The following is a 23,307-nucleotide window of genomic DNA, read 5'->3' on the forward strand; positions in this document are numbered from 1 at the left end:
AGACACAGATTTCATAGGTAAGACACAAAGAGCATCCTTCATTTTAAAAAAGCTGATAAAGTGGTGTTCTTAAAAATTAAATACTTCTCAAAAGAAAGTGTTAAAAAAGAATGAAAAAATATGGACAGGCCACGGTGGCTCAACAGGCAGAGTTCTCATCTGCCATGCCAGAGACCCAGGTTTGATTCCCAGTGCCTGCCCATGCACACACACAAAAAAAAGAATAAAAAATATACCATAGACTGGAAAAAAATATTTGCAAATAACATTATCTGCATTAAAAATTTGTATTTGGACCATATAAAGAACTCTTTAAACTCAGCAAGAAAATAAACATCCAATAAAAATGGGCAAAATATTTGGGCAGCATAATTACAGAATGGATTTTTATCAGGTAGAATTAAATAAATATTCATGAAACCAAAATGTTATAATTAATTGAATAAAAGATATAGAAGGGGGAACTCTTTTTTACAGCAGAAGTCCAATGAATAAACATCAAAGGAAGTAGGGCTATGGAGATTCATTATTAGATAACCAGTTATTTACATCATTGTAAAAATAGTTTAGACAGGAGCCTAGGATGGATGATAAAATTAGTAAGCAAAATTTTCAGAAAAATAGCTTGTATAATATCTCCCCAAGACACTTTTTAATTAAAAAGGAAAGATCATAACTTTAAAGTGGAGAAAGCTAGCAGACGCTAGCTTAACCAACATCCTCAGTAATAAGATACTATATAAACATCCTGTACTCCTTCATATGATACACTGAGAAAGACACATCTTTTTGTGGTATTCTTTCCAAAAATGCATAAACTCATTCCAATCATGAGCAAATCAAACAAGTCTTAGTTGACATTCTACAAAATTGATCAATAATCTTCAAATGGTCCAGGTCATAAGGGGTACAGGAGTTCTCTGTATAGGGTTTGTTTTACTTTTCTAACTGCTCTGTAAGTTTAAAAGTATTTTGAAATAAAAAGTTTAAAAAGATAACTTGATGAATGTAACTGGTACTATTATTGCCATTAAACCAAGGTAATTATGGTACATTTAATCTCAACAGACATGTAAATCTATGTTTACATGCTCCCTAGTATTTTTTCCCTTTGGATTAAAAAATTTTTTTTTCAAATCATCTTTTAAACTTCCTAGTATTTTTGTTGATTTTTAAAGATTAAAGGCTGGCTGACCCTAAAATAAGCCATAAAAATATCAGTAAGAGAGATTCCCAACTGCTTTTTTAAATACTAAATTTACTAATAAACAAAAATTATTAAGAATACATATTAAGAGCAAAATAAAAATAACCCCACAGCTGTATACTGATCTATACCAAGGCTATCCAACAAAACTTTCTAAAATGATGGCAACACTTTGCATCTGCACTATCCAATACAACTGACAACAAATAGCTACTTTCAACTTCTAAGCACTAGAAATGTGACTAATGCAAGTAAGGACCTTAGTTTTTAATAAATTTAAAATGCTAAAACCATATGTGAATAGGGGCATCTGTATTGGTTATACCAAAGTAGGTTCTGCAGAACTGGAGACTATCTATTTAAATAAAGGACTAAAAAGCAATTAAGTCTCAAAAATTCTGCATTAAAGTTCAATAGATTTCTTGACCCCCAAACTTTACCACATCTTCAGCAGGCTGATGTATTGAAGATTTTCAAGAGCATACAGTGTGTACTATTTCCCAAGATCATCTGATCAAAGAACTCATTTCTCCCACATTATCATGAAAAAAATTTCTTATATTACACTTGAAGAAATGCTATTCTGTACTTTTCAAATAGTATTGATATTCATTATATTCCCGAAGCTGCACAACCATCACCACTACATAACTCAAGAATACTTTTACCACTCCCCCCACAAAAAACATGAATCCATTAGGAGTCAATCTCCATTCCCTCTTCCCCAAGGCTCTGACAAATGTTAATCTACATTTTGACTATGGATGTGCCTGTTGCAGACATTTCATATAAGTCAAAAAGTTAAAAAAGAAAAAAGATAACTTTTTGTGTCAGGCTTCTTTCTCTGAAGCATAATGTTCAAAGTTCATCCATATTGTAACGTATCAGTACATCACTCCTTTTTATGGCTGAATAATATTCTACTGCATGGATATGCCACATTTTGTTTACTCATTCATCATTTGATGGACATTTGAGTTGTTTCCACTTTTTGGCTGTTACAGATAATGCTACTATGAACAATGCTGCGTACATTTTTGTGTGCATATATGTTTTATCACCTCTTGGGTACATATCTAGGAGTATATTTGATTCACATGGTAATTAACTTTTTTGAGGAACTGCCGAACTGTTTTCCCCAGCAACTGCACCATTTTACATACCCAGCAGGGTACCAGTTTCTACACATCTTTGCCAAAACTCGTTACTGTCTGTTTTTTTTTTTTTTTTTTTTTATTAACGGAAAAAAAAAAAAGAAATTAACACAACATTTAGAAATCATACCATTCTACATATGCACTCAGTAATTCTTAACATCATCACATAGATGCATGATCATTGTTTCTTAGTACATTTGCATCGGTTTAGAGGAACTAGCAACACAACAGAAAAAGATATAAAATGTTAATATAAAGAAAAGAAATAAAAGTAGTAGTAATAGTAAAAAACAACAACAAACAAACCAACAAGCAAACAAAAACAAAAAAAACCCTATAGCTCAGATGCAGCTTCATTCAGTATTTTAACATGATTACTTTACAATTAGGTATTATTGTGCTGTCCATTTTGAGTTTTTGTATCTAGTCCTGTTGCACAGTCTGTATCCCTTCAGCTTCAATTACCCATTGTCTTACCCTGTTTCTAACTCCTGCTGAACTCTGTTACCAATGACATATTTCAAGTTTATTCTCGAATGTCCGTTCACATCAGTGGGACCATACAGTATTTGTCCTTTAGTTTTTGGCTGGATTCACTCAGCATAATATTCTCTAGGTCCATCCATGTTATTACATGGTTCATAAGTTTATCTTGTCTTAAAGCTGCATAATATTCCATCGTATGTATATACCACAGTTTGTTTAGCCACTCTTCTGTTGATGGAGATTTTGGCTGTTTCCATCTCTTTGACTGTCTGTTTTTTATTGTAACGATCCCAGTGAGTATTAAATGGGATCTCATTTTGGTTTTGATTTGCATTTCCCTACTGATTAATGATGTTTAGCATCTTTTCATGTGCTTATTAGACATTTGCTTATCTTCTTTGAAGAAATCTCTACTCAAGTCCACTGCCTATTTTTTAACTAGGGTCACAAGCTTTTAAGGAAGTTATGTTCCAATACTTAAATCTTTAAGTTGATTACTAGAGATTTTTTTCTTTTAAAGTTTTATTTTGAAACAGCTCCAAACTTACAGGAGTTAGAAAATACCAAAAAGATACATAAATTCCAACATACCCTCTTCACACAGAAACCCTGATTTATCAACTTTTGGCATTTTGAAACATTTCTTTTACTTTCTTTCTTTCCATCTAGCTATCATCTAATTTTTTTTTTTCTGCATGGGCAAGCACCAGGAATTGAACCTGGATCTCCAGCGTGGCACAACCCTTTGGGATGATGGAAATGTTCTATATGTTGATAAGGATTTGGTTTAAAAAGTAGACACATTCATCAAAATTCTCTTCAGATCAACATTTCACTGTATACAAATTTTAAGTCAAAAAGAAATGCAAATAAGGCCTTTATTCAATACATTGAATATGTTTGCAAAGGCTGAAAATATAAAAATATTATAGATTACTTAAAGAGGATATTTTCTGGTTAATTAACAGCTAAACAGAAAATAAATTAGCCAGAAACATTATATTCGTTTTTAGTTCAGTTTTGTTTTATTTTGTCAGAAATAAATTGTCGGCTATATAACTGTTGAAAATTCATGTATATTTTTTCAGAGTAGATACAGGGTATTTTTACTTGTAATTTGCAGTTTCTTCTATCAACACTGTATCATTAAGTGGTAAGTGATTTACTTCATGTCTTAAATATTCCACCAATGCTCTTACTTATTAAACTGAGATAATAACTTCATATATACAAAGAGGCTAAGCAATAAATATTTTCTCTTCTATATGAAGTAAGTAATATTTGAAGGCTATCTCACTGCCATTTTCAAGCTCTTGAAACCAGGCTGTTTTCTCTCCTACTCTGTTACTATGTTTTAATCCAATGAAATACTGCCTCAATTAATAAATAGTCTTGAATAGAAATATCTTTAAAATCAATTTCATGTATACATCATCATCTATAAAGTATTTGTGCTAAGTATGTTTAACTTTAATCAAGCCTTTAACATAACTTCTGGTTTAAAAGAAGTATCAAAGACAAGGAAGAAGTTAACAATTAGATAAACTCAGAGTTATGGGGTGTTCTACAAGTAAAAGGGACTAACCTACTAAAAAAAATCAAATACATGTAAGTGAGAGAAAGGAAGGAAGTATTCTTACTTTAAGAGGGAAAATGATGGAATGCATGAGTCTTAAGTAGATTCTTGTTTTTAAATAAGAAAAAGGCTATACAAGTAAATGGAAGAATATAGAGCAAATTTCAAATCACAATTAGAAGATAATAGGGAATTATTAAGTATTATGAAGTATTAGGTACCACTGATGAATCTAGGTATCTGCAACTTTTAAATGGTTCAACAAATATTCACAGATATACATACATATTCCCACACAATAATTATATATGGCAAAATGATGACTACTATTGAATCTATGTGATACATTCTAAGTGTCGTGTAAATGTGAAAAATTTTTATAAAATTGTATAAATAGATATGATTGGTTGAATATTTTTAAACAAGCAAACTATATACTCAGGATACAATAAAAATTTGACAAATTACATGAATCAATGTTGGCCCCTCTAGAGCATTTCTGTGAAGTTGTACATGTGTACACAATTGGACATTGGAGATGAAGATGGAGAGCTCTACGCACAAATTCTATACAGTGCTGAAGGTAAATAAACTATGTAATTTATCTGTTAGGGAATATAGATAAGTATCAACTGAGTCAGAAAACCAACATATCTCAAAAGCACATCACTATAACATTAAGACTCTCAGCCATATAATATTTAATTACTGAGAATTTTCATTATTGTGTGCTATATATGTTACATACTATATGAGGTAAAAACAGATAATAGACTTCAGAAAGATTTCTGTAAAATTTTTTTTGTTTAATTTAGACTTAAAGGAACAGAGTCAATTAACTGGGAAAATTCACTTAGGGAAACTAATTCCCCTGCATAAGAAAAACAATAAACATTCTTAAATACACTAAACAATATACATTATTCTAGTTTTAAGACTTTCTTCTTATATCCCACCTTCCCAACTCAATTTTATAAATTTTCCTTCAGTACAACAGAAGACTGGTGGAATCCAGGCTTACCAACCATTTGGCCCTGGACCTGAGTTATTTCTCCTCTATAAAATGAAAATGTCTGTAAATGGAAAGGAAATATTTCTACCTCACAGTACTTACTGTGTTTAAATGGCACAATATGATAAAAAAAAGTTCTAGCCACTATGCTTGGAGTTTAATAACTTATAAATAATTCTTAAGTGTGAATAAAATTATTTGAATATGTCTTTTAAAAATTAGCTTTTACTAAGACATCTTTCAAACAGATGATCTTAAGTTTTATTGCTCCTACTTTAGATGGATCCAGAAGGAACAATTTTCACAACACAAGCTTTGTAATGAAGCATGTGTTTGACTCCCAACTCTGCCACATTAACTAATTTCCCCTAGAGCACACGAAGTTTTCATCTGAACCTCACTTTCCCTATTTGGAAAATAGAATTAAGACTAACTTTGCAAGGTTACTGTAGCACAGTGACTGACAATATGCATTCAACAGTTGATAGCTTTTATGGTTTTAGTTGTTTTTTAAAAGATCAATGTGAACACAACAAGCAAACTGACTGCCTTTCCCCTGTGTACATGGGGCATGACTCCCAGGGGTATGGACCTTGCTGGTAACGTGGGACAGAAATCCTAGAATGAGCTGAGACTCAGCATCAAGGGATTGAGAAAACCTTCTCGACCAAAACGGGGAAGGGCAAAATGAGACAAAATAAAGTATCAATGGCTGAGAGATTCCAAACAGAGTCTAGAGGTTATCCTGGAGGTTATTCTTACACATTAAACAGATATCACCTTGTTAGTCAAGATGTAATGGAGAGGCTGGAGGAAACTGCCTGAAAATGTAGAGCTGTGTTCCAGCAGCCATGTTTCTTGATGATGATTGTATAATGACATACTTTTCACAATGTGACTGTGTGACTGAAACCTTGTGTCTGATGCTCCTTTTACCTACCTTATCAACAGATGAGTAAAACATATGGAATAAAAATAAATAATAAGGGGAGCAAATGTTAAAATAAACTTAGATTGAAATGCTAGTGATCAATGAAAGGGAGTGGTAAGGGGTATGGTAAGAAAAAAAAAAGAATGTATGTGCTTGTACACTGGTGTATTGATAAAAAATATTAATTCCAAAAAAAAGGTCAATGTTTACTATCTAGACAATGATAGTAAACAAAAAAAGACAAAAACGTTATCAGCCTTCAGCTTCATAAACAAGTCACACTCTTGATGGTGGCAGTGGTGGATCTTCTAAACGGAAATGATGTTGACAACAATGGTGGTAGTGGTAAAACAAATGAGACCTAAAAACTACTGAATACAGAGAGGATTGTGGGAAGATGGCAGAGTAGGGAGCGCCAGGACTCAATCCTTCCACCAAAAACAACTATTAAACAGACGGAAAAACTGTCTGAAACCACCATTTTGAAACTCTGGAGGCCAGAAGAACACTATACAGCACACAGAGAAGAGTGGCAGGAAATGGCTGATAAATCAAGGTAAAGAACAGTAAATTTCTCCCTGATAAATTAAGGTAGAGAATAGTAAAATTGCTCCCTCTGTGTGGCGGCTACTGGTACCCATCCCCCACTCCTTCGACAGGCCACCATGAGGTCTAGCCTCTAGCTAGCTCGGTGGTAACAAAAAGGGACATAAAAATCCTTTTCCCCAAAGGCATCGGTAGGCATAGCTAATTACAGATCATAGCTTTTGATAAGCAATTTAGGATTGCAGGGGGCCCAACCATGAGGGCAGCAATTGTTTCAAACTGTTTCAGACAAAAGTGGGGGCAGCCGCTGTTTCAACCTACCCCAAAAAAGGCGATGGCAACCGCTATTTCAACCCTCCCCAGACAGGACAGTGGCAGGTAGGATGGGGACAGTTAGTTGAAGAATTGCATGTGCTGGGCAGGCCAAGAAAGCTCAGCTCTGAGGAGCTATGGGAGAAGTGGCACCCTTCCTGATGCCCTCCCAGAAGCACTTTGGGCCGGTCTGCACCCACTGTGTGTGTCCCTGTCCCTGTTTTGGCTGGGAAACACTGACATGGGAAAATCCCTGCAGCATGCCCACTGTCCCCAAATTTACCCTCCAGGCAAAAGCAGCCTGAGATGATGAAAGAAGTGTAAAAAAAAAAACTATAGAAGAGGACAGTCTGGGGCAAAGGCCTGCTGGCTTCAAACACTGCAGCGAGGGAAACCTGTCTCCCGAGAAACAGAAAAGAGAACAAAACTCCTGTAAACAGGGAATGCCAAAAAACAAGGAGGAACTAGAAGACAAAGATCCACACCTGGCTGAGCAGCTGTCGATAAAAATACACTCACTAGGAAGCAAACAGGGAAATTCTACAGTGCTGATAGCCTCAAGTTACAGACCTACTTTAGACAAGCAGCAGACTCACAAACTAGCCAGAAATGTATCCTAGAAATGAGAGAGCCAGAGAAGGAATAGATAAGCTCTTCACCCAGGTTTGGCTCACAGGGAGGCAGTGCATATTAACAGAAAAGAACCCAAGGTCCAAGCCCTTCATTCATCCCTCCTTAACAGGGAGGCTACATACTCAGATAAGAGCAAAGAAAGGTCAAGCTGGGCACATCACAGGCTCACTGGGAGGCTGCACACAAGAAGTACTGAAAGGGCCCATTAAGAAGTAAAAGGTAGGGACAGCAAAAATTTGCTGAACCTTTTATGTACTTAACCTATATACACATCAATCAGAGGATGGAGGCCTTATTGACTAAAAGTGTTTGAGTAGAATCTTTGAACAATCACTAACTGGCCATTAATCTATACACACATAGAGGCAACTCCTAGGAAAGTATGATAAAAATTAGAATGAAGAAAAAAATGAGCAGGGATGTGAGTGGTTTCACAGTGCAGCGGGGATAAATTTTGAAAATTAAATCCAGGCAAGTTATTAAAAAGCAAAACATGAGCAACAATGACCTTCAGGAAACAAAAAACAGAATTCAGAGTTGCTACATATATAATCAGTATATGTAGAATGGAATGATATCTTAATGTTTTGTTAGTTTGTTGTTAATTTTTTAAATTAATAAATAAAAAAAATTTATTGATGCTATTTTATAGTCTATCATATAGTCTATCCTGGAAAAAAGAAGAATTCAGAGTTGCTACTATATGTTATTTAAAATATCCAGTTATTAACAAAAAAATTAGGAGACACGCAAAGAAACAGGAATGTGTGACCCATACTTAAGAAAACAACTGCCTCTGAGTGGGATTAGAAGAGCAGACAAAAAGTTTAAAGAAGCTACTATTAATACACTCAAAGAAATTAAGGAAAGCAAGCTTAGAGAATCAAAGAAATTATGATAATGTCTCAATAAGTACAGAATCTTGGTAAAAACAATAAAGCTTTCAAAAAACCAAATTTAGAAATTCTAGAAATTAAAAGTACAACTTACGTAAAAATTTCACTAGATGGGTTCAAAGGATACTTGAGATAGCAGAAGAATCATGGAGCATGAAAATTAGTTCAGCGTTTTAATAGTTCAACAGCTGAAGAGAAAATAGTTCAATAATTGATGGCAGACATCAACTGAGCCAACATATATATGATGAGAGTTCCAGAAAGAGAGGGAACAACGCGAAAGAAAATAATGTCCCAAAACTTCCCAAATATGATTTTAAAATGATAACAATAAGCTACATATCTAGGAAGCTCAGCAAACCCCAATGGGATAAACATCTATGTAAATACATAGATCCACATCTATATATTACCATACACAAAGTGTTGAAAGCCAAAAGATAATAATAAATGTTGAAAAGTACAGAAAAATAATGAATGAGTGATCACATAAAAGGGAACAAAAATATGATAGGGTATGCCCCAGAATCAATCACTGGTGTCCTTATAAACAGAAAGACACAAGTGACACACATATACACAGAGAGAGGAAAATGCATGTGAAGACAGGGACAGAGACTGGAGTGATGCTTCTATAAACCAAAAAATACCAAGATTGGTAGCAAACACCAAAGCGAAGGCAAAGGCATGGAACAAATTCTCCCTCAGAGCTTCCAGAAGAAGCCAATCCTGCCAACACCTTGATTTCAAACTGTTAGCATCCAGAACCATGAGAATAAATTCCTGTTGTTTCAAGCCACCCAGGTTGTGATATTTTGTTACTGTAGCCCTAAGAAACTAACAAGTGTAGTATACAGTAAACAGTTGACATTGCAGGTCTGAGCCTGCTATCCTTAGAAAGTTCTGCATGAATGGTTGGTGCTTAGGCTGCCATCTGGAAACTTGGATTTTGGGAGGGTGTCCACTATTCCTTAACTGATAAGAGTGTGTCATGGTCAGGTTTATGCGTCAACTTGGCCAAGTGGTAATACCTGTTTGTCTGGTTGGGCAAGTGCTGGCCTGTTTGTTGCAATGAGGACATTTCATAGAATTAGATCATGATCACGTCAGCTGCATCCACAGCTGATTCCATTTGTAATCAGCCAAGGGGAGTGTCTTCTGCAATGAGTGATGCTCAGTCTAATCATCACTGGAAGCTTTTTAAGGAGGATTCAGAAAAAGACAGACTCTCTTCCTGCTTCAGCCAGCAAGCCTCTACTGTGGAGTCTGTCCAGACCCTCCATCGGAATCGTCGGCTTCACAGCCTGCCCTGCGGATTTGGACTCTGCGTTCCCACGGTCACGTCAGACACTTTTATAAATTTGATATTTGCAAGTGTTCCCTGTTGATTTTGTTTCTCTAGAGAACCCTAAATAATACAGAGTGGTTCACTGTGCCTGAACTGTACAAACCATATGATGTATTCTGAACACCTGCTTTCTTTCTCAAAGTATGGAATTTTGGTATATGCTAGACATCAGGTGTCTATGTGACCAATCCCCCAAAAAACTTTGGACACTTTGTCTCTAATGAGCATCCTGATAGACAACACTTCACAAGTATTGTCACAATTTGATGTTGGGGGAATTAAACACGCCCCATGTGACTTCACTAGGAGAAGACTCTTGGAAGCTTGCTCCTAGTTTCCTCAAGTTTTCACATCATGAGACTTTTTTCCCTTTGGGAATTTTACTTTGTATCCTTTTATTGCAATAATTCATAGCCATGATTGCGATTATATGCTGAATACTGTGAGTCCTAGCAAGTCATCAAATCTGGGGTGGTCTCAGGTTACAGGATGGTAACCCAAATTGGTAACTCAAATCCAAGAGAAGAAATGAAGAGCACAAGAAATGGTAAATATGTGGTTAAAAGACTGAATAAACATATTTTTCTCATTTCTTCTATTAATTTCTCTAAAAAACATAACTTTATATTAAATATTATACACTGTAGTTTGAGTTTATGATATATATAGATATAACATAAATGATAATATTTCAAAGAAGAGGGCTGGAAAGTTGCTATATTTTACTGGAATTAAGTCCATATTAACCTGAAACATACCGTAATAAGTTAAGATACAAACTGTAATTTCTAGAACAAACATTAAGAAAATAGTTTAAAATGACACAAGAACAGGAAAAAAATAACAGAAGGGAAGATACATATGCAACAATGTCAATAATTATATTAAATGTAAATGGAAGAAACACTCTAATCAAAAGACAGAGATTACAAAACTAGATTTTTTTACTAATTATAAATACATTTTAATGCAATTAATATTTCAAAGCAATTTTAAAAATTGAGGCAAAACTCACAAAATAAAACAATCATTTTAAAGTGTACATTTCAGTCATAATTAGTACACCCATTCATAATTTTTTACAACCTTCACTTCCAGCTCACTCCAAAACACATTTATCACCCCCATGAAAGCTACTCTTCGTTTCTCCCTCCCCCCAGAGCCTGGCAATCAATAATCTCCTTCAAAACCAAGCTCCAGCTATATGCAATCTATGAGACACACTTCAAATTCAAAGACACAAATACTCTGAAAGTAAAAGAATGGAAAAAGAGATGCCATGCATGTGATAAATATAAAAGCACTGTAGAGGCTACAATAATACTAATCAAAATACACTTTAGGACAAGAAATATTACCAAAAAGAAGGACATTATAATGATAATATAATAATGATGAGGAACAATAGAAAAAAGAAATGCATACAAACCTAACAATGCATTCCTAGAATACATGAAACAAAAACTGACGGAATTAAAAGAGGAAACAGACAAGTCAACAGTAGAGTTGGAGATTTCAATACCCCACTTCTGATAACTGATAGAACTAGACTGATTATCAGGAAGAATACAGAAGATTTGAACAACACTGTCAACCAATTTAATCTAGTATTTAGAGAACACAATAATAGCAGAAAACACATTGTTTACAAGTGTACATGGAACACTCTCCAAGACAGAACATATGGCTAACCCATAAAATAAGTATCAGTGAGCTCAAAAAAGATAAAATCATTTAAAGTGTGTTTTCCAACTACAACGGAATTAAACTAGAAATTGAAAAGAAATTTGGGAAAATAGTCAATTATCTGGACTAGCTGCCAGAATGCAATATACCAGAAATTGAATGACTTTTAAAAGGGAATTTAATAAGTTGCTAGTTTACAGTTCTAAGGCTAAGAAAACGTCCCAAATAAAACAAGTCAATAGAAATGTCCAATCTAAGGCATCCAGGGAAAGACACCTTGGTTCAAGAAGGCCAACGAAGTTCAGGGTTTCTCTCTCAAGTGGAAGGGCATATGGTGAACACAGTCAGAGTTTCTCTCTCATCTGGAATGGCACATGGTGAACACGGTCAGGGTTCCTCTCTCATCTGGAAAGGCACATGGCAAATCATGGCGTCATCTGCTAGCTGCTTCTCCTGGCTTCCTGTTTCATGAAGCTCCCCAGAAGGCATTTTCCTTCTTTATCTCCAAAGGTCGCTGGCTGGTGGACTCTGCTTCTCGTGGCTATGTCATTCTACTTTGCACTCTCTGAATCTCTCATTCTCCAAAATGTTTCCTCTTTTATAGGACTCCAGTAAACCAGTAAAAACCCACCCAAATGGGTGGAGACATGTCATCACCTAATCCAGCTTAACAACCACTCTTGATTGGGTTACATCTCTAGGGAGATGATGCAAACGAACAGTATTGAATAGGGGTTATTCTGCATTTATGAAACGGGATTTTGATTAAACATGGCTTTTCTAGGAGACATACATCCTTTCATGAAGAAATGACAAAATAATTTTTTAAACAGAATGAATACAAAATTGCAGCATATTAAAAACTTATGGGATGCAACCAAACACTGCCTAGGGAGAAATTTATATCTATATGCATATTTAAAAAGAAGAAATGTTTTTAACAATAAAACCTTCCAAACTTAAGAAACTAGAAAAAGAGCAAATTAAACCCAACACAAACAGCAGGAAGAAAATAATAGAAATTAGAGGGGAAATCAATAAAATAGAAGACAGAAAATCAATAGAAATAAAAAATTCCACAAAACCAAAAGTTGGTTCACTGAAGAGAACTACAAAATTGATAACAGTTTATCTAGAATAATGAGAGGGTGGGAGACAGAGAAAATAACCAAAATCAGAACGAAAGAGGGATGCTCATAACACACCCTACAAAAATTAAAAGCATTATAAAGGGAAATTATGAGCAATTTTATGCCAATCAATTAGATAATTTAGATGAAATGAACAAATTCCCCGAAAGCCAAAACTTAACAAAACCAATCCAAGAAGAAATAGAATCTCTGAATAGACCTATATTAAGAAATTGAATTGGTAATTTAAAATCATCCCACAAAGAAAAGCCTAGGTCTAAAGTGAAGATCTTCCAACTATTAAACCTTTAAATACTTTTGCACCACAAACAGAACAGAGAGCTCAAATTCATTAAATTATCTGAAAAATACATATTAAGCATCAGATTTGTACAAGGCACTATAGGATAAGAAAGACAAAAAAGATAGTTTCTGCCCTCTAGGAACTTATAATCCAGTGGTAGAAAGAAGAGCATGTGCACAAAACTTACAATACAAACCAAGAGTTCATCAAAAAAATGAAAATTTCTGGTTATGATAAAGAACAACTCATAGAGAAAGAAGGCTTTCAAAAGTAGCTAAAATATGGACAATATTGATAGGCATGGGGCAAGTGAACAGTCCAGGAGGGGAGTGTCTCTGATATCAACCTGAGGAGTTTGAACTTCATTTCCTAACCAAAGTGAATCATAGAAGACTTTGGAAAAGGTCAGTTTTTAACAGAGGCTCCAGGAGGGAATGAACAACAGAACAGAGTTGAAATGGAACAGTTGAGAAAATATAGGTACAAATTATTGGCTTGTCTGATGTCACAGTTAACAATATACCTGATTCTACAGCTTGATTCTTCTATCTCATTCTTTTTTCCATTATTAGCATATACTACAGGAATTTAAGTTTCTGCTCAAGCTTACTCAAAGAAAGATAATTTATCTCACAAAGTATTATTTGACTATTTCAGCTTTTTATTAGCAACCTATTAGTAGTCAATGATAATTCCTAAGATTTCAATTTACCATATTAACATACTCATGTATTTGGACAGAACATTTTTACACATAAGCTATCCCTTCAATCTTTTCAGATACTGCCTATTTGCATTATCTTTCAAAGTTGTTGTTAATACTTCTGAGGATAATTTATATATCTGGATAAGCAATGACCTAGAAATGGAAACAAGACCACATATTTAATTTAGAATTACAGCATTCTAAGGTCTCATTTACAGGTTCACATATGCAGACCTTAATACTCATAATCAAGCAGTACACTAAAGGAATAATTCTAAGCTCTCTGGTAAAGCACAAAACACAATTTATCTCACACACCACCACCATCAATCATAAATCATCACCTACTTTAAACAGCAGCTTCATTCTCAATGCTGCAACTAATTCTTTCACAATAACCTTGTGAGTAATACATGACCAACAGCCCCATCAATGAAGTCCCACCTCTACCATGCCAAACAACTTATACCTACTGAACCTTTTTTGCACACCCTCTTTTTGGTTCCAGAATATGTAGATGACCCCTGCTGCAGATCATTAAGTAGTTTTTAGAATGCTTAAGCAGAATTTACAAAGGAGGAAAAGCAAACTTTCTTACATTAGCATGTTACAGTAAAAGCAAGCTAATAAAATCCTCAGTTTAAAGATGAAGCAAGCTGTTTTAAAATCTCAACAAAAATCAAAATGATACATTTGGAGGGCTCCAACAGGACAGAGCCAGCCTCAAGGGCAGGGCAGACCAGGTGCTTTGGGAGGCTAGACACAGCAAGGCATCCAGCTCCCACACCTGCAGGCAGCCTATAACCATGCCTGGCAAGCACCAGCACTTCCAGGAATCCAAGGTGCTGGGAACCATGTTTCTGGCCATCAGCCTCTGGGCCAGAGGTCAGAAGCCCTTCATCCTGTCTCTGCTCCCCCACCCCAGCGAGTTCTTTACAACATTTCAAAACTGACAGACCTGAGAGGACTTAATTCAGTGTGGTTCTCTGTGGTTGTTGGTGACACCGTGTTAGAGCTGGGCTTTGTCAGCAGCATCAGGGCTCTCCAGAAGAACACTGTTGTGCTCAAGATTTTCTTACATTCCTTGGCCTCTTCTTTCTGGAGATGGTTACCAGAACCTATGCTTCATCTTTAAGAACTGGATTTACAACCAGCTCAACCTCTTCATCAACAACACAAAGGCCTACCAGGATGACACTGACCTCCAGAACCTCAATGACTTTGCTCAGAAATACTGGTCCAAGGGCCCAACAATGGAATGGCTGAATAGGTACCTCAACTGTACTAACTTGAACCCAAGCCAGGAGCACTCTGGGTGCCCTTCTGCTGTCTCCAGAACCTCATGGAAGATGTCCCCAACCCAGTATGGCTAGGATATCTGGGCCAAACTGGAACTAGAGTAGCAAGGTCCCATCTACACCAAGGGCTGTATAGGCCAGTTTGAAAAGTGGTGCAGGACAACCTGATCATCATGGTCACGGTCTTTGTGGGTATAGCTTCCTCCACATCTTTGGCATGTGCTTAGCCCAGAATCTCATGAGCAACACTGAGTAAGTAAAGGCCAACTGATAAGCTGCTACATTGGCCATGGCCACCCTCCTGGCCCACCCAAGTCCCCACTGTGCCCAGAAGAGGCAAGACTGCAGGATCTACTTGGACCTGAACCCCCACTCCCAAGCCCACCCTGGGACTGTGTAAGGCACCCAAGGGAAAAGCCTCTGGGGCTCTGGTGGGGCAGGGCAGGTTGCCTAGTGCCCTGTGCACATGAAAGATATGAGTGTGTGGATGGGTGTGCACATGTGGCCACCATCCTGGTCATGGGACACTGGGACCCCCCAGGAGACTGGGAAGGTCCAGGCCAGGTATGTTATTAGGATACTGCTGGGGTGGGTGGGTCTGCTCTGTGTATGACTGTGGGGGGTAGGCTTTGTGGTCTGATGCTGGCCAGGACATACTACTTCAGGGCCTGCATTTCTGCTGGCTGGCCTGCAATAGTCCACCTAAGCCTTCGTATTCCAGACTCAAAAGTAGGTCCAAGAATTTTCTGTCCTTTGCTTGCCTCTCAGGATCAAATATCATGATGGCTACAAACTGCTCAAAAAAAAAAAAACAAACAGAACTGAGAGCTCCCCTCTCCCAAGCATGCAAAAAATCAAAGTGACTACCTAGAGAAACTTCTGTTCATAAATTAAATCTACAACTATAATTCTCAAATTTGGGGTCAGGCAAGTATTCTGAAGAGATATGATTCTTGAAGAGATATGATTCTATTATAGTGGGATTCCAAATAGCCACTTGTGACCTAAAACAGCAGCTACAAGAGGTACATAAAAGTTCACTAAAAGACCCATAAAATGTACTCAAGTTATTCTTAGATATTTTATTTTAATGTTTTCATAACTCATAGGTAATCAACATTTTACACATGGCAGTTCTTTTGGGGCATTATAACAACCATATTAGATTATTATATGCACGCTCACAAAGCTAGTTTCTTTATTTTTAAAAATGGCCTCTCCCAGGGGGTGCATGGGTAGTTCAGTGGTCGAATTCTCCTCTGCCATGTGGGAGACCCAGATTTGATTTCTGCCCATGCACTCCACAAAAAAAGGCCTCTCCTTATTCTAAAATTAGAAGGAAAAAAAAAAGGTTATTCTCTACAAAAGGTGTGTATATAAGTTTGCGTATAAATTGGGTGCCTGAAACACAGTAACACAAACTGTTATAAACAGTAGTTAGGTTTCTAGAGTAGTACACAATAGGGTGTATTAGTACTATAGACAAACTATAAAGTGCCCACAGGACACACAAATGTTTCCTGCTCTAACTAAAACCAAGCTAGCCCTTGTTCAAAAAAAAAATCAAGGCTATTTGAAATCAAAATTTTGATGTTCTAAGTGCAAACCAATTCACTCATTATTATGTCGGAATAATTAAGAGATGTTTTTACTTTTAAAATAAATTAAACTAAATTTATTTTAACTTATATAGTTCAAAAATTTTTAAATCAAAATGAAAGTTATACAGAGCAAGGAAAAGGGAGACAAACTACAATCTGACAATGTTCCTCACTCAATGCCTTTATATAATCATAGACCTTAGAATCATCTGGTCTAATAACTGATTTTTAAAAGAGAAAGCTGAAGCCCAGAGATGAAGGTTCACCATTCATATAGATCTAAAGTACCGCACAGCCTCCCCTAAATTATTCCTGCATTTCATTTCACTCCATACTCTGAAACCACGGATTTCCAAAAACTAACTTTTTTCACACCGATCTTAATGGTAGTAGCCTCAGGATTTCTGTGGAGAGAAGGAGCTGTGTGTAGGGTGGGAGTTTTAAGAAAAGGAGTATAAGTAATTTTAAACTTCAGGACTGCTTTGGATTTATATAGTATCTAATTCCAAAACTGAATAATAGATATTAAGAATATCCACAATATCCCTAACAAAGTTGAGGCAAATTTCTGTTCTTTTTACAGGGAAATAAAATGACCTACAAGTTTTTTATCTAGTCATCCCTCACATCAACTTTAGCTTTGTCTAAAAATTAAATGTAGGTTGCCTATTTTAGAAGTAAGGAAAAGTCAAATTTTAGGCATTATTAATATAATCTGTAACATAAGAACCAAATTATGTACTAATTAATCAAAAGACAAATTAAAAAGTTCTAATTACTTTTCTGCATATGCTCTACAGATAACAGTTACACACACCTGGACAAATGAAAAAATTACTCAATTGGTAAACAATGTAAATGAGTTAGTTTCTCATTTAGGAACCGAAAGATACACATATTCAAAATGCAATCAAACCCCAGACAGAATGGTCACACTGCTGGCAATTATAACAACAACCTGTTTTGTTAGGCTATATATTTGAAAATTAGAACAATCAAAACCTAGTGGCAAATAGTCGGATCTAGAGAGCAAATACGATAGTCAAATAAAGGAAATAGCAAAACTAATTAAATCTCATCATTCAGTTTTACTAGGGCTATGTGTGAGGAGTCACGAGCATTAAAGGAATTCAAATGGCAACACACACATATGGGGGGTTATTTCACCAAAGTTCACAGAGTTCTAATGAGGTCAATCTAGCTTTGAAAAGACAAAAACTTCACTCTGACATCGATTAGTACTGCCTTCTTTAAAAAAGAAAATTTTTAGACACTGAATTCTGTAGCCTCTATAGACCGACCAAGTTGGTCCGCAAGTGCGGAAAGTAGAGTCTATCCCACACAACACTTATTTTTCAAATTATTTTGCTTATCTATTCTGTAATTAAATTCTAGATTCAATTAAGAAAACGATACCCAGAGATCACACAGAGCAAAGTCAGAACTCAGTCTCAGGCTCTTCCCAAGCCTTATTATTTCCAGGTGTTAATACCTTAAGAGTAAAGCAACCAGATTTGAGCTTTACTTCTGCACTCCACCTCCCCATGCCACCACCCCCACCCCCTACATTCTCTGAAGAGTCCAAGCGCAGCAGAGGAAAGGACCAGCCTGAAAGAGGGGAAAGGATAGGGGTGGGGAGTGGGGTAACCAGACCTTTAGTGAAAAAAAGAGCAGTGGACTTAATTTCCACAAGTGAGTTACAGGCCTGTCAAGTCTGACATCGGGAAAGCCCAGGAGGCTTTCTCTAACTCCAAAACTAAAGTAAGGGAGGGTTGCAAACACCACAGCAGCCAGATTTCTAATTACGGAAAGTTTATAAAAATTCGCTCTTCGAGAAATGGGGGAAGGGAAGTGAGGGCATGTCTGGGCTCAATCGACAGAGCGTGTGGGGTCTGCACCATGCGCCGCCGTCGGTCAAACGCGGTGAGGCGCAGGGACTTGGAGCAGCAGCGACTTCATCCACCTCGGAGCCTCAGCCGGAGGAAATGCCTTGGCCCCGGCGGGTACGTGTGCCCGAAGACGGAATGAGACACGGACGGGGAAAGCGAGAATGTGTCGCGAGGAGAGGCAAGGGGTCCGGGGCTCCGGGTGGAAGTTGGGGGCGGAACGGTGCCGGGACGCCCAGGAGGGAGCGGCGAGAGGCGGCGGCGGCGGCGGCGGCTGTACTTACTCGGCTGTACCAGATGCTGAGGCGGGCCGGGGCCAGCACGGCAAAGAAAGCCCTTTGCGGGTCGGACTGAATGTGGAAAGGTGCGTCGGCTGGGCTCCCCAGAGGGCAGAGAAGCCTCTTGGGCCAACCGCTCAGGAAATACATGGTCCGCACGGAGCCGCCGACGCCGCGGCGCCGGGCGGCCCCTGGCCCGGTCCGTCACACTCAGCGACCCCGGGCTGGACGCCCACCTCCCACACCGCCACCGGCCGAGTAGGCGGCGGCGGAGATGACAGCTCGGGACATCTGCCCGCTGTGTGGGCCGGGGTGGGCCGACGCGACGTTAAGCGACGACAGCACCCCTGCGCTGACGGGGCCGACTATGGGGGAGGGAGGGGGAAGAAGAGTCGAGACAGCGAAGGGGCGGGAGGAGCACGGAGGCCCGCCCCTGCCCCGCCCCTTCCTCGTGCCGCGCGAGCGTCACCACGCCGCGTCGCGTGGGCCGGGCCGAGGAGGGCGGGCGCGCACGCGCGCCCCCAGAAACTCGTCCCATCCGCGTTGCAGTGGTTGCTATGCTTTCGGAAGCACCGCCCTGATCTTCCCAGGGGGCTGCCGCTGGCGTCGGACGCATGCGCTTTTACTCGGCTCTTCCTGCTCTGCCCCTCCCACTTGCTATCTCCAGGACGTTGTCAGAACCGGGAGGGCGGGGCAGTCGCCGGTGATTCGGAGGCAAAAGGTTTGAGCTGGGTATTACGTAGCCTTGAGGAACGCCCCCTCTCTTGGCCTTGCTGAGTTTGACTTCCGTCGCGGATTGGTGGGGCCTCCGGTGGGGATGGGCCCGGCATTGGAGCGCCTTTGTGGGAGAGAGCTTGGAGGGGAGCACAAGTCACGTGACGGTCCTCGCTCGGATTCCTGCTCTGCTTGGGACCTGTGGCCTCTGTGTTGGGCAGTCAGGGCCTTGTCCCACTGAGCCACTATGTTCAACCAGGCTCTGCCGCGAGAGCTGCTCATGAAGTACCTGCCCTCATAGAGCTTATATCGTAGTGCGGGGCTTTGTTCAATCAATAAATAAGCCAACTGCCATGAGAAATGCCAGAGTCCTTCTCTCTGCCCTTCAGAAGCTCTGTATCTAAAATATTTTTTTGAATTCAATTTGAAGGCATCGTCCTTTATCCTCTGTCAACCGTTATATTAGAGAAGGCGAGATGTCTACCTTTTTTTGCACCATCGAGGGAGCAGGTGCTGCAAAAGCGTGGAATTAATTTAGAGCTGGAATGGACCTTTGATATCCTATGGTTGAGTCTAACTTTTGGACCTCAGGGTCACGTTGACAATAACTGTTTCTTTTAAAGAAGTATGAACTCACTGATAACCTCTGGCTAGAAAGAGTAGGGGAGGAACAGTCTGGAATAGCAGAAAAACTTGTTCTCATTGCATATTTTTGTTGAACCGTTTGAATTTTTTTTATTTTTGTGTTGCCTTTTAAATTAAAAAATATTTGAGTTAACTCAGGTTTAAAAAAAAAATGTTAACCCACGCATAAAAAAGTAGAAACATAAACAGCAAGATGGAAACAAAGTAACGTCCTAACAGATGTGGCATTGTGGCTGGTATTCATAAGAAAATCTACAGCTTCTATAACATTCTGTAGGTTATCAAAAAGCCCCGGATTGGTCAAATCGAAGTTGAAACTGGCTCATCACTCACCAGCTTCTTCTAGTCAGACTGTATGTCCTTCAGGGTCCCCTTATGATCCCCAACCCCCATCCCTACCCGCTACATCCAGCACAGCAGCCTGGAACATAGTATAGTTAACTGTGAAAATATTTGTTCAGATGAAACAGTATAAGAAACTCTGATTCAGCTTTATTACACCATTAACCAGATAAAGAAACCTTGAGAGGTTTCTTGGCTTGCCAGTATAAAATTACGTAGAATTACAATGCTGCGTCATACTTTCATTTAACTTATACAGATCAGGTTATACACTGGCAGAAAAAGAGTAAATGAAAATATGTCAGTGCAGCAATCCCACTCGCAATTTTACTGAGTGTATTTGTCTTGGCTTTCCTTCAGAGGGTCTTTGACCTCAAGTGCCTCATAAATGTGAACATCTTACAGCACTTCTGGACAATTTAAGGAGCTTCTATGTAATTTTTATTACACTCAGTTTTCACCTTCGTTTGCTGGTTTTAGAATCGAATTCCTTGCCACATTCCTTTGCAGCATTTAAGGTTTACAACATACTTTCAAATGCCGGCAACTTAATTCCATAGTAAATCTTCAAGTAGGTAATATTGGTGTTCTTCTCACTCTCTTAATAAGGAAACAGGTCCTGAGAGGTTTAGGTCTCGCCTAAGAAAAAAAAACTGGTCTTCCTTCTACAGATCTAGTGCTCTTTAGACTGTTCTGATTGAACCGAATTGTGGTAGTTTTTCTAGGCAGTTAAAGAAAAGGGGGGTATATATGTGTATACTCTGGGCCTTTCTCACCAAAAAAAAGTGAAATATCTTGACTCTCCAAAACCCTTAAGACTAGAGAGTTCCCTCCATTATGATACAAACCATATGGACTAGATATTCCATAATTAAAATATTCAATTTTCAAATATATATTCAGACTTTATTTTGTAAAATACACTACCCCATTGTCCTTCCTGCCCTCCCACCCCCTCGCTCCCACCTCTCTAGTCGAACTGACTCTACTCTGAGCTAAGACTAAGCTCATAAACAAAATTAAGAGATGCATATCTAAATGACAAAACTATCAAAATGACACTTTTTTAATTACAAAAAATGATGTTGGTTAAGTATGCAGGGAAACAGAAGTACATTTATTTCCATGCTAGTGATGGAAGTATCATTTGGTTCAATTTTTCTGGAGAGCAGTTGGCATTTTATATATATATATAAAACATGTATACTCTTGGACCCAACGATTTCCCAGAATTATTTCCTAAGGAAATAAGCACTGATGGACACAGAGTTTTAACTTGAATAATGTGCTTTACAAAGGTGTATCTAAGAATAAGCTAGAAATAATTTATATGTTCCCCAAAAAACATTATTGTCCTTCCTTACAATGGAATATCTTACAAAAATAAAAAATTATGTTGGAGAAGAATATTTAATCATATAGAATTATGTTCACTATATATTATGTACATTATGTACAAAAATTATTTACATAATCTCATATTTATAAAAAGTGTTTATACAAGCTAAAGAAAAAATACATCCAAGTATTGGTGTTTATCCCTGATTATGGGCGCTTTTTATGTTCTTTGGGATTTTTTTAATATTTTCTGTATTGTCTATAATGAACTCATGTTACTTTATAATGAGGGAAAATGTTATTTAAATGATTAATAATGTCTCACTTGCCCTGCTTTAAATAGGGCCTGCAATGCTGGCAAGTCAAAGGGAGTAATGTAGTAATGTGGAGTTCAGGCACCATCCCAAAGCTGGCAAGAGGAGGATTAGAAGAAAAGGCATCCTGAGTCACCAAACTAAAAGTAGACCCTGTGTACTTTTGCACACATTCACAGGCTTCTGGTGAACAGGGCAGAGCTCTGGTGGGATTTTGGTTCTGTGCACCCCACTCCCAATGTTTGGGCCCTTCTTTGAGAGCCTGTGATAATATTCACTTAAGTGAATACTGCTTTAGATTATAACTCTTTAATATTCTTTTTTTAATGCAATTTTTAAAAATTTATTTATTAATTTAAAAAATTAAGAACAAACGAAAACATTAACATATCATTCCGTTCTACATATATAATCAGTAATTCTCAATATCATCACATAGTTGCATATTCATCATTTCTTAGAACATTTGCATCAATTCAGAAAAAGAAATAAAAAGACAACAGAAAAAAATAAAATGATAACAGAGGGAAAAAAAAGATTATACACACCATACCACTTACCCCTCGCTTTCATTTATCACTAGCTTTTTAATGCAATTTTATTGAGATATATTCACATACCATATATCCAAATATATATAATATCCAAAGTGTACAACCATTGGTTCACAGTATCATCATATAGTTGTGCGTTTATCACCACATTTAATGTTCTTTTAACATTCAACTTATTACGCTTTAATTATATGTTATTGATATATTTGCTTTTAAACTGATCTCAGCATTTGTCCCCATCTGAAAGGTAGTGATCATCTCAGCTGAAATGATAACGATGTCTGGTTTTGTTCAGTATAATCTGGGAGTGACCAGAGGACGTGATAGTATATGTGAAACAAGGTGGGCCATGAGTTGATAATCTTTGAAGCTGAGTTGATAATCTTTGAAGCTGAGCAATGGGTACT

At 37.7% G+C, this 23,307-nt stretch overlaps 1 protein-coding gene and 1 pseudogene across 3 annotated transcripts in view; one reads left to right on the forward strand and one right to left on the reverse strand.

Moving 5' to 3' along the window:
• The window catches only part of RIC1 (RIC1 partner of RAB6A GEF complex), a 241,998-nt gene extending 222,590 nt beyond the window's left edge, over nt 1–19,408 (reverse strand). For all 3 annotated transcript variants that reach the window (XM_077148249.1, XM_077148250.1, XM_077148248.1), the window contains exon 1: nt 19,000–19,408. In XM_077148249.1, coding sequence (XP_077004364.1) covers nt 19,000–19,143 — 144 coding nt within the window. In that variant the 5' untranslated portion in view covers nt 19,144–19,408. The remainder of the gene's footprint in view (nt 1–18,999) is intronic.
• Nucleotides 4,971–15,499, forward strand: LOC143675102 (tetraspanin-17 pseudogene; annotated as a pseudogene).
• Nucleotides 19,409–23,307: the final 3,899 nt, after the last annotated feature.

The sequence above is a fragment of the Tamandua tetradactyla genome, chromosome 2 (assembly GCF_023851605.1).
Source record: "Tamandua tetradactyla isolate mTamTet1 chromosome 2, mTamTet1.pri, whole genome shotgun sequence".
NCBI classification, from domain to species: Eukaryota; Metazoa; Chordata; class Mammalia; order Pilosa; family Myrmecophagidae; genus Tamandua; species Tamandua tetradactyla.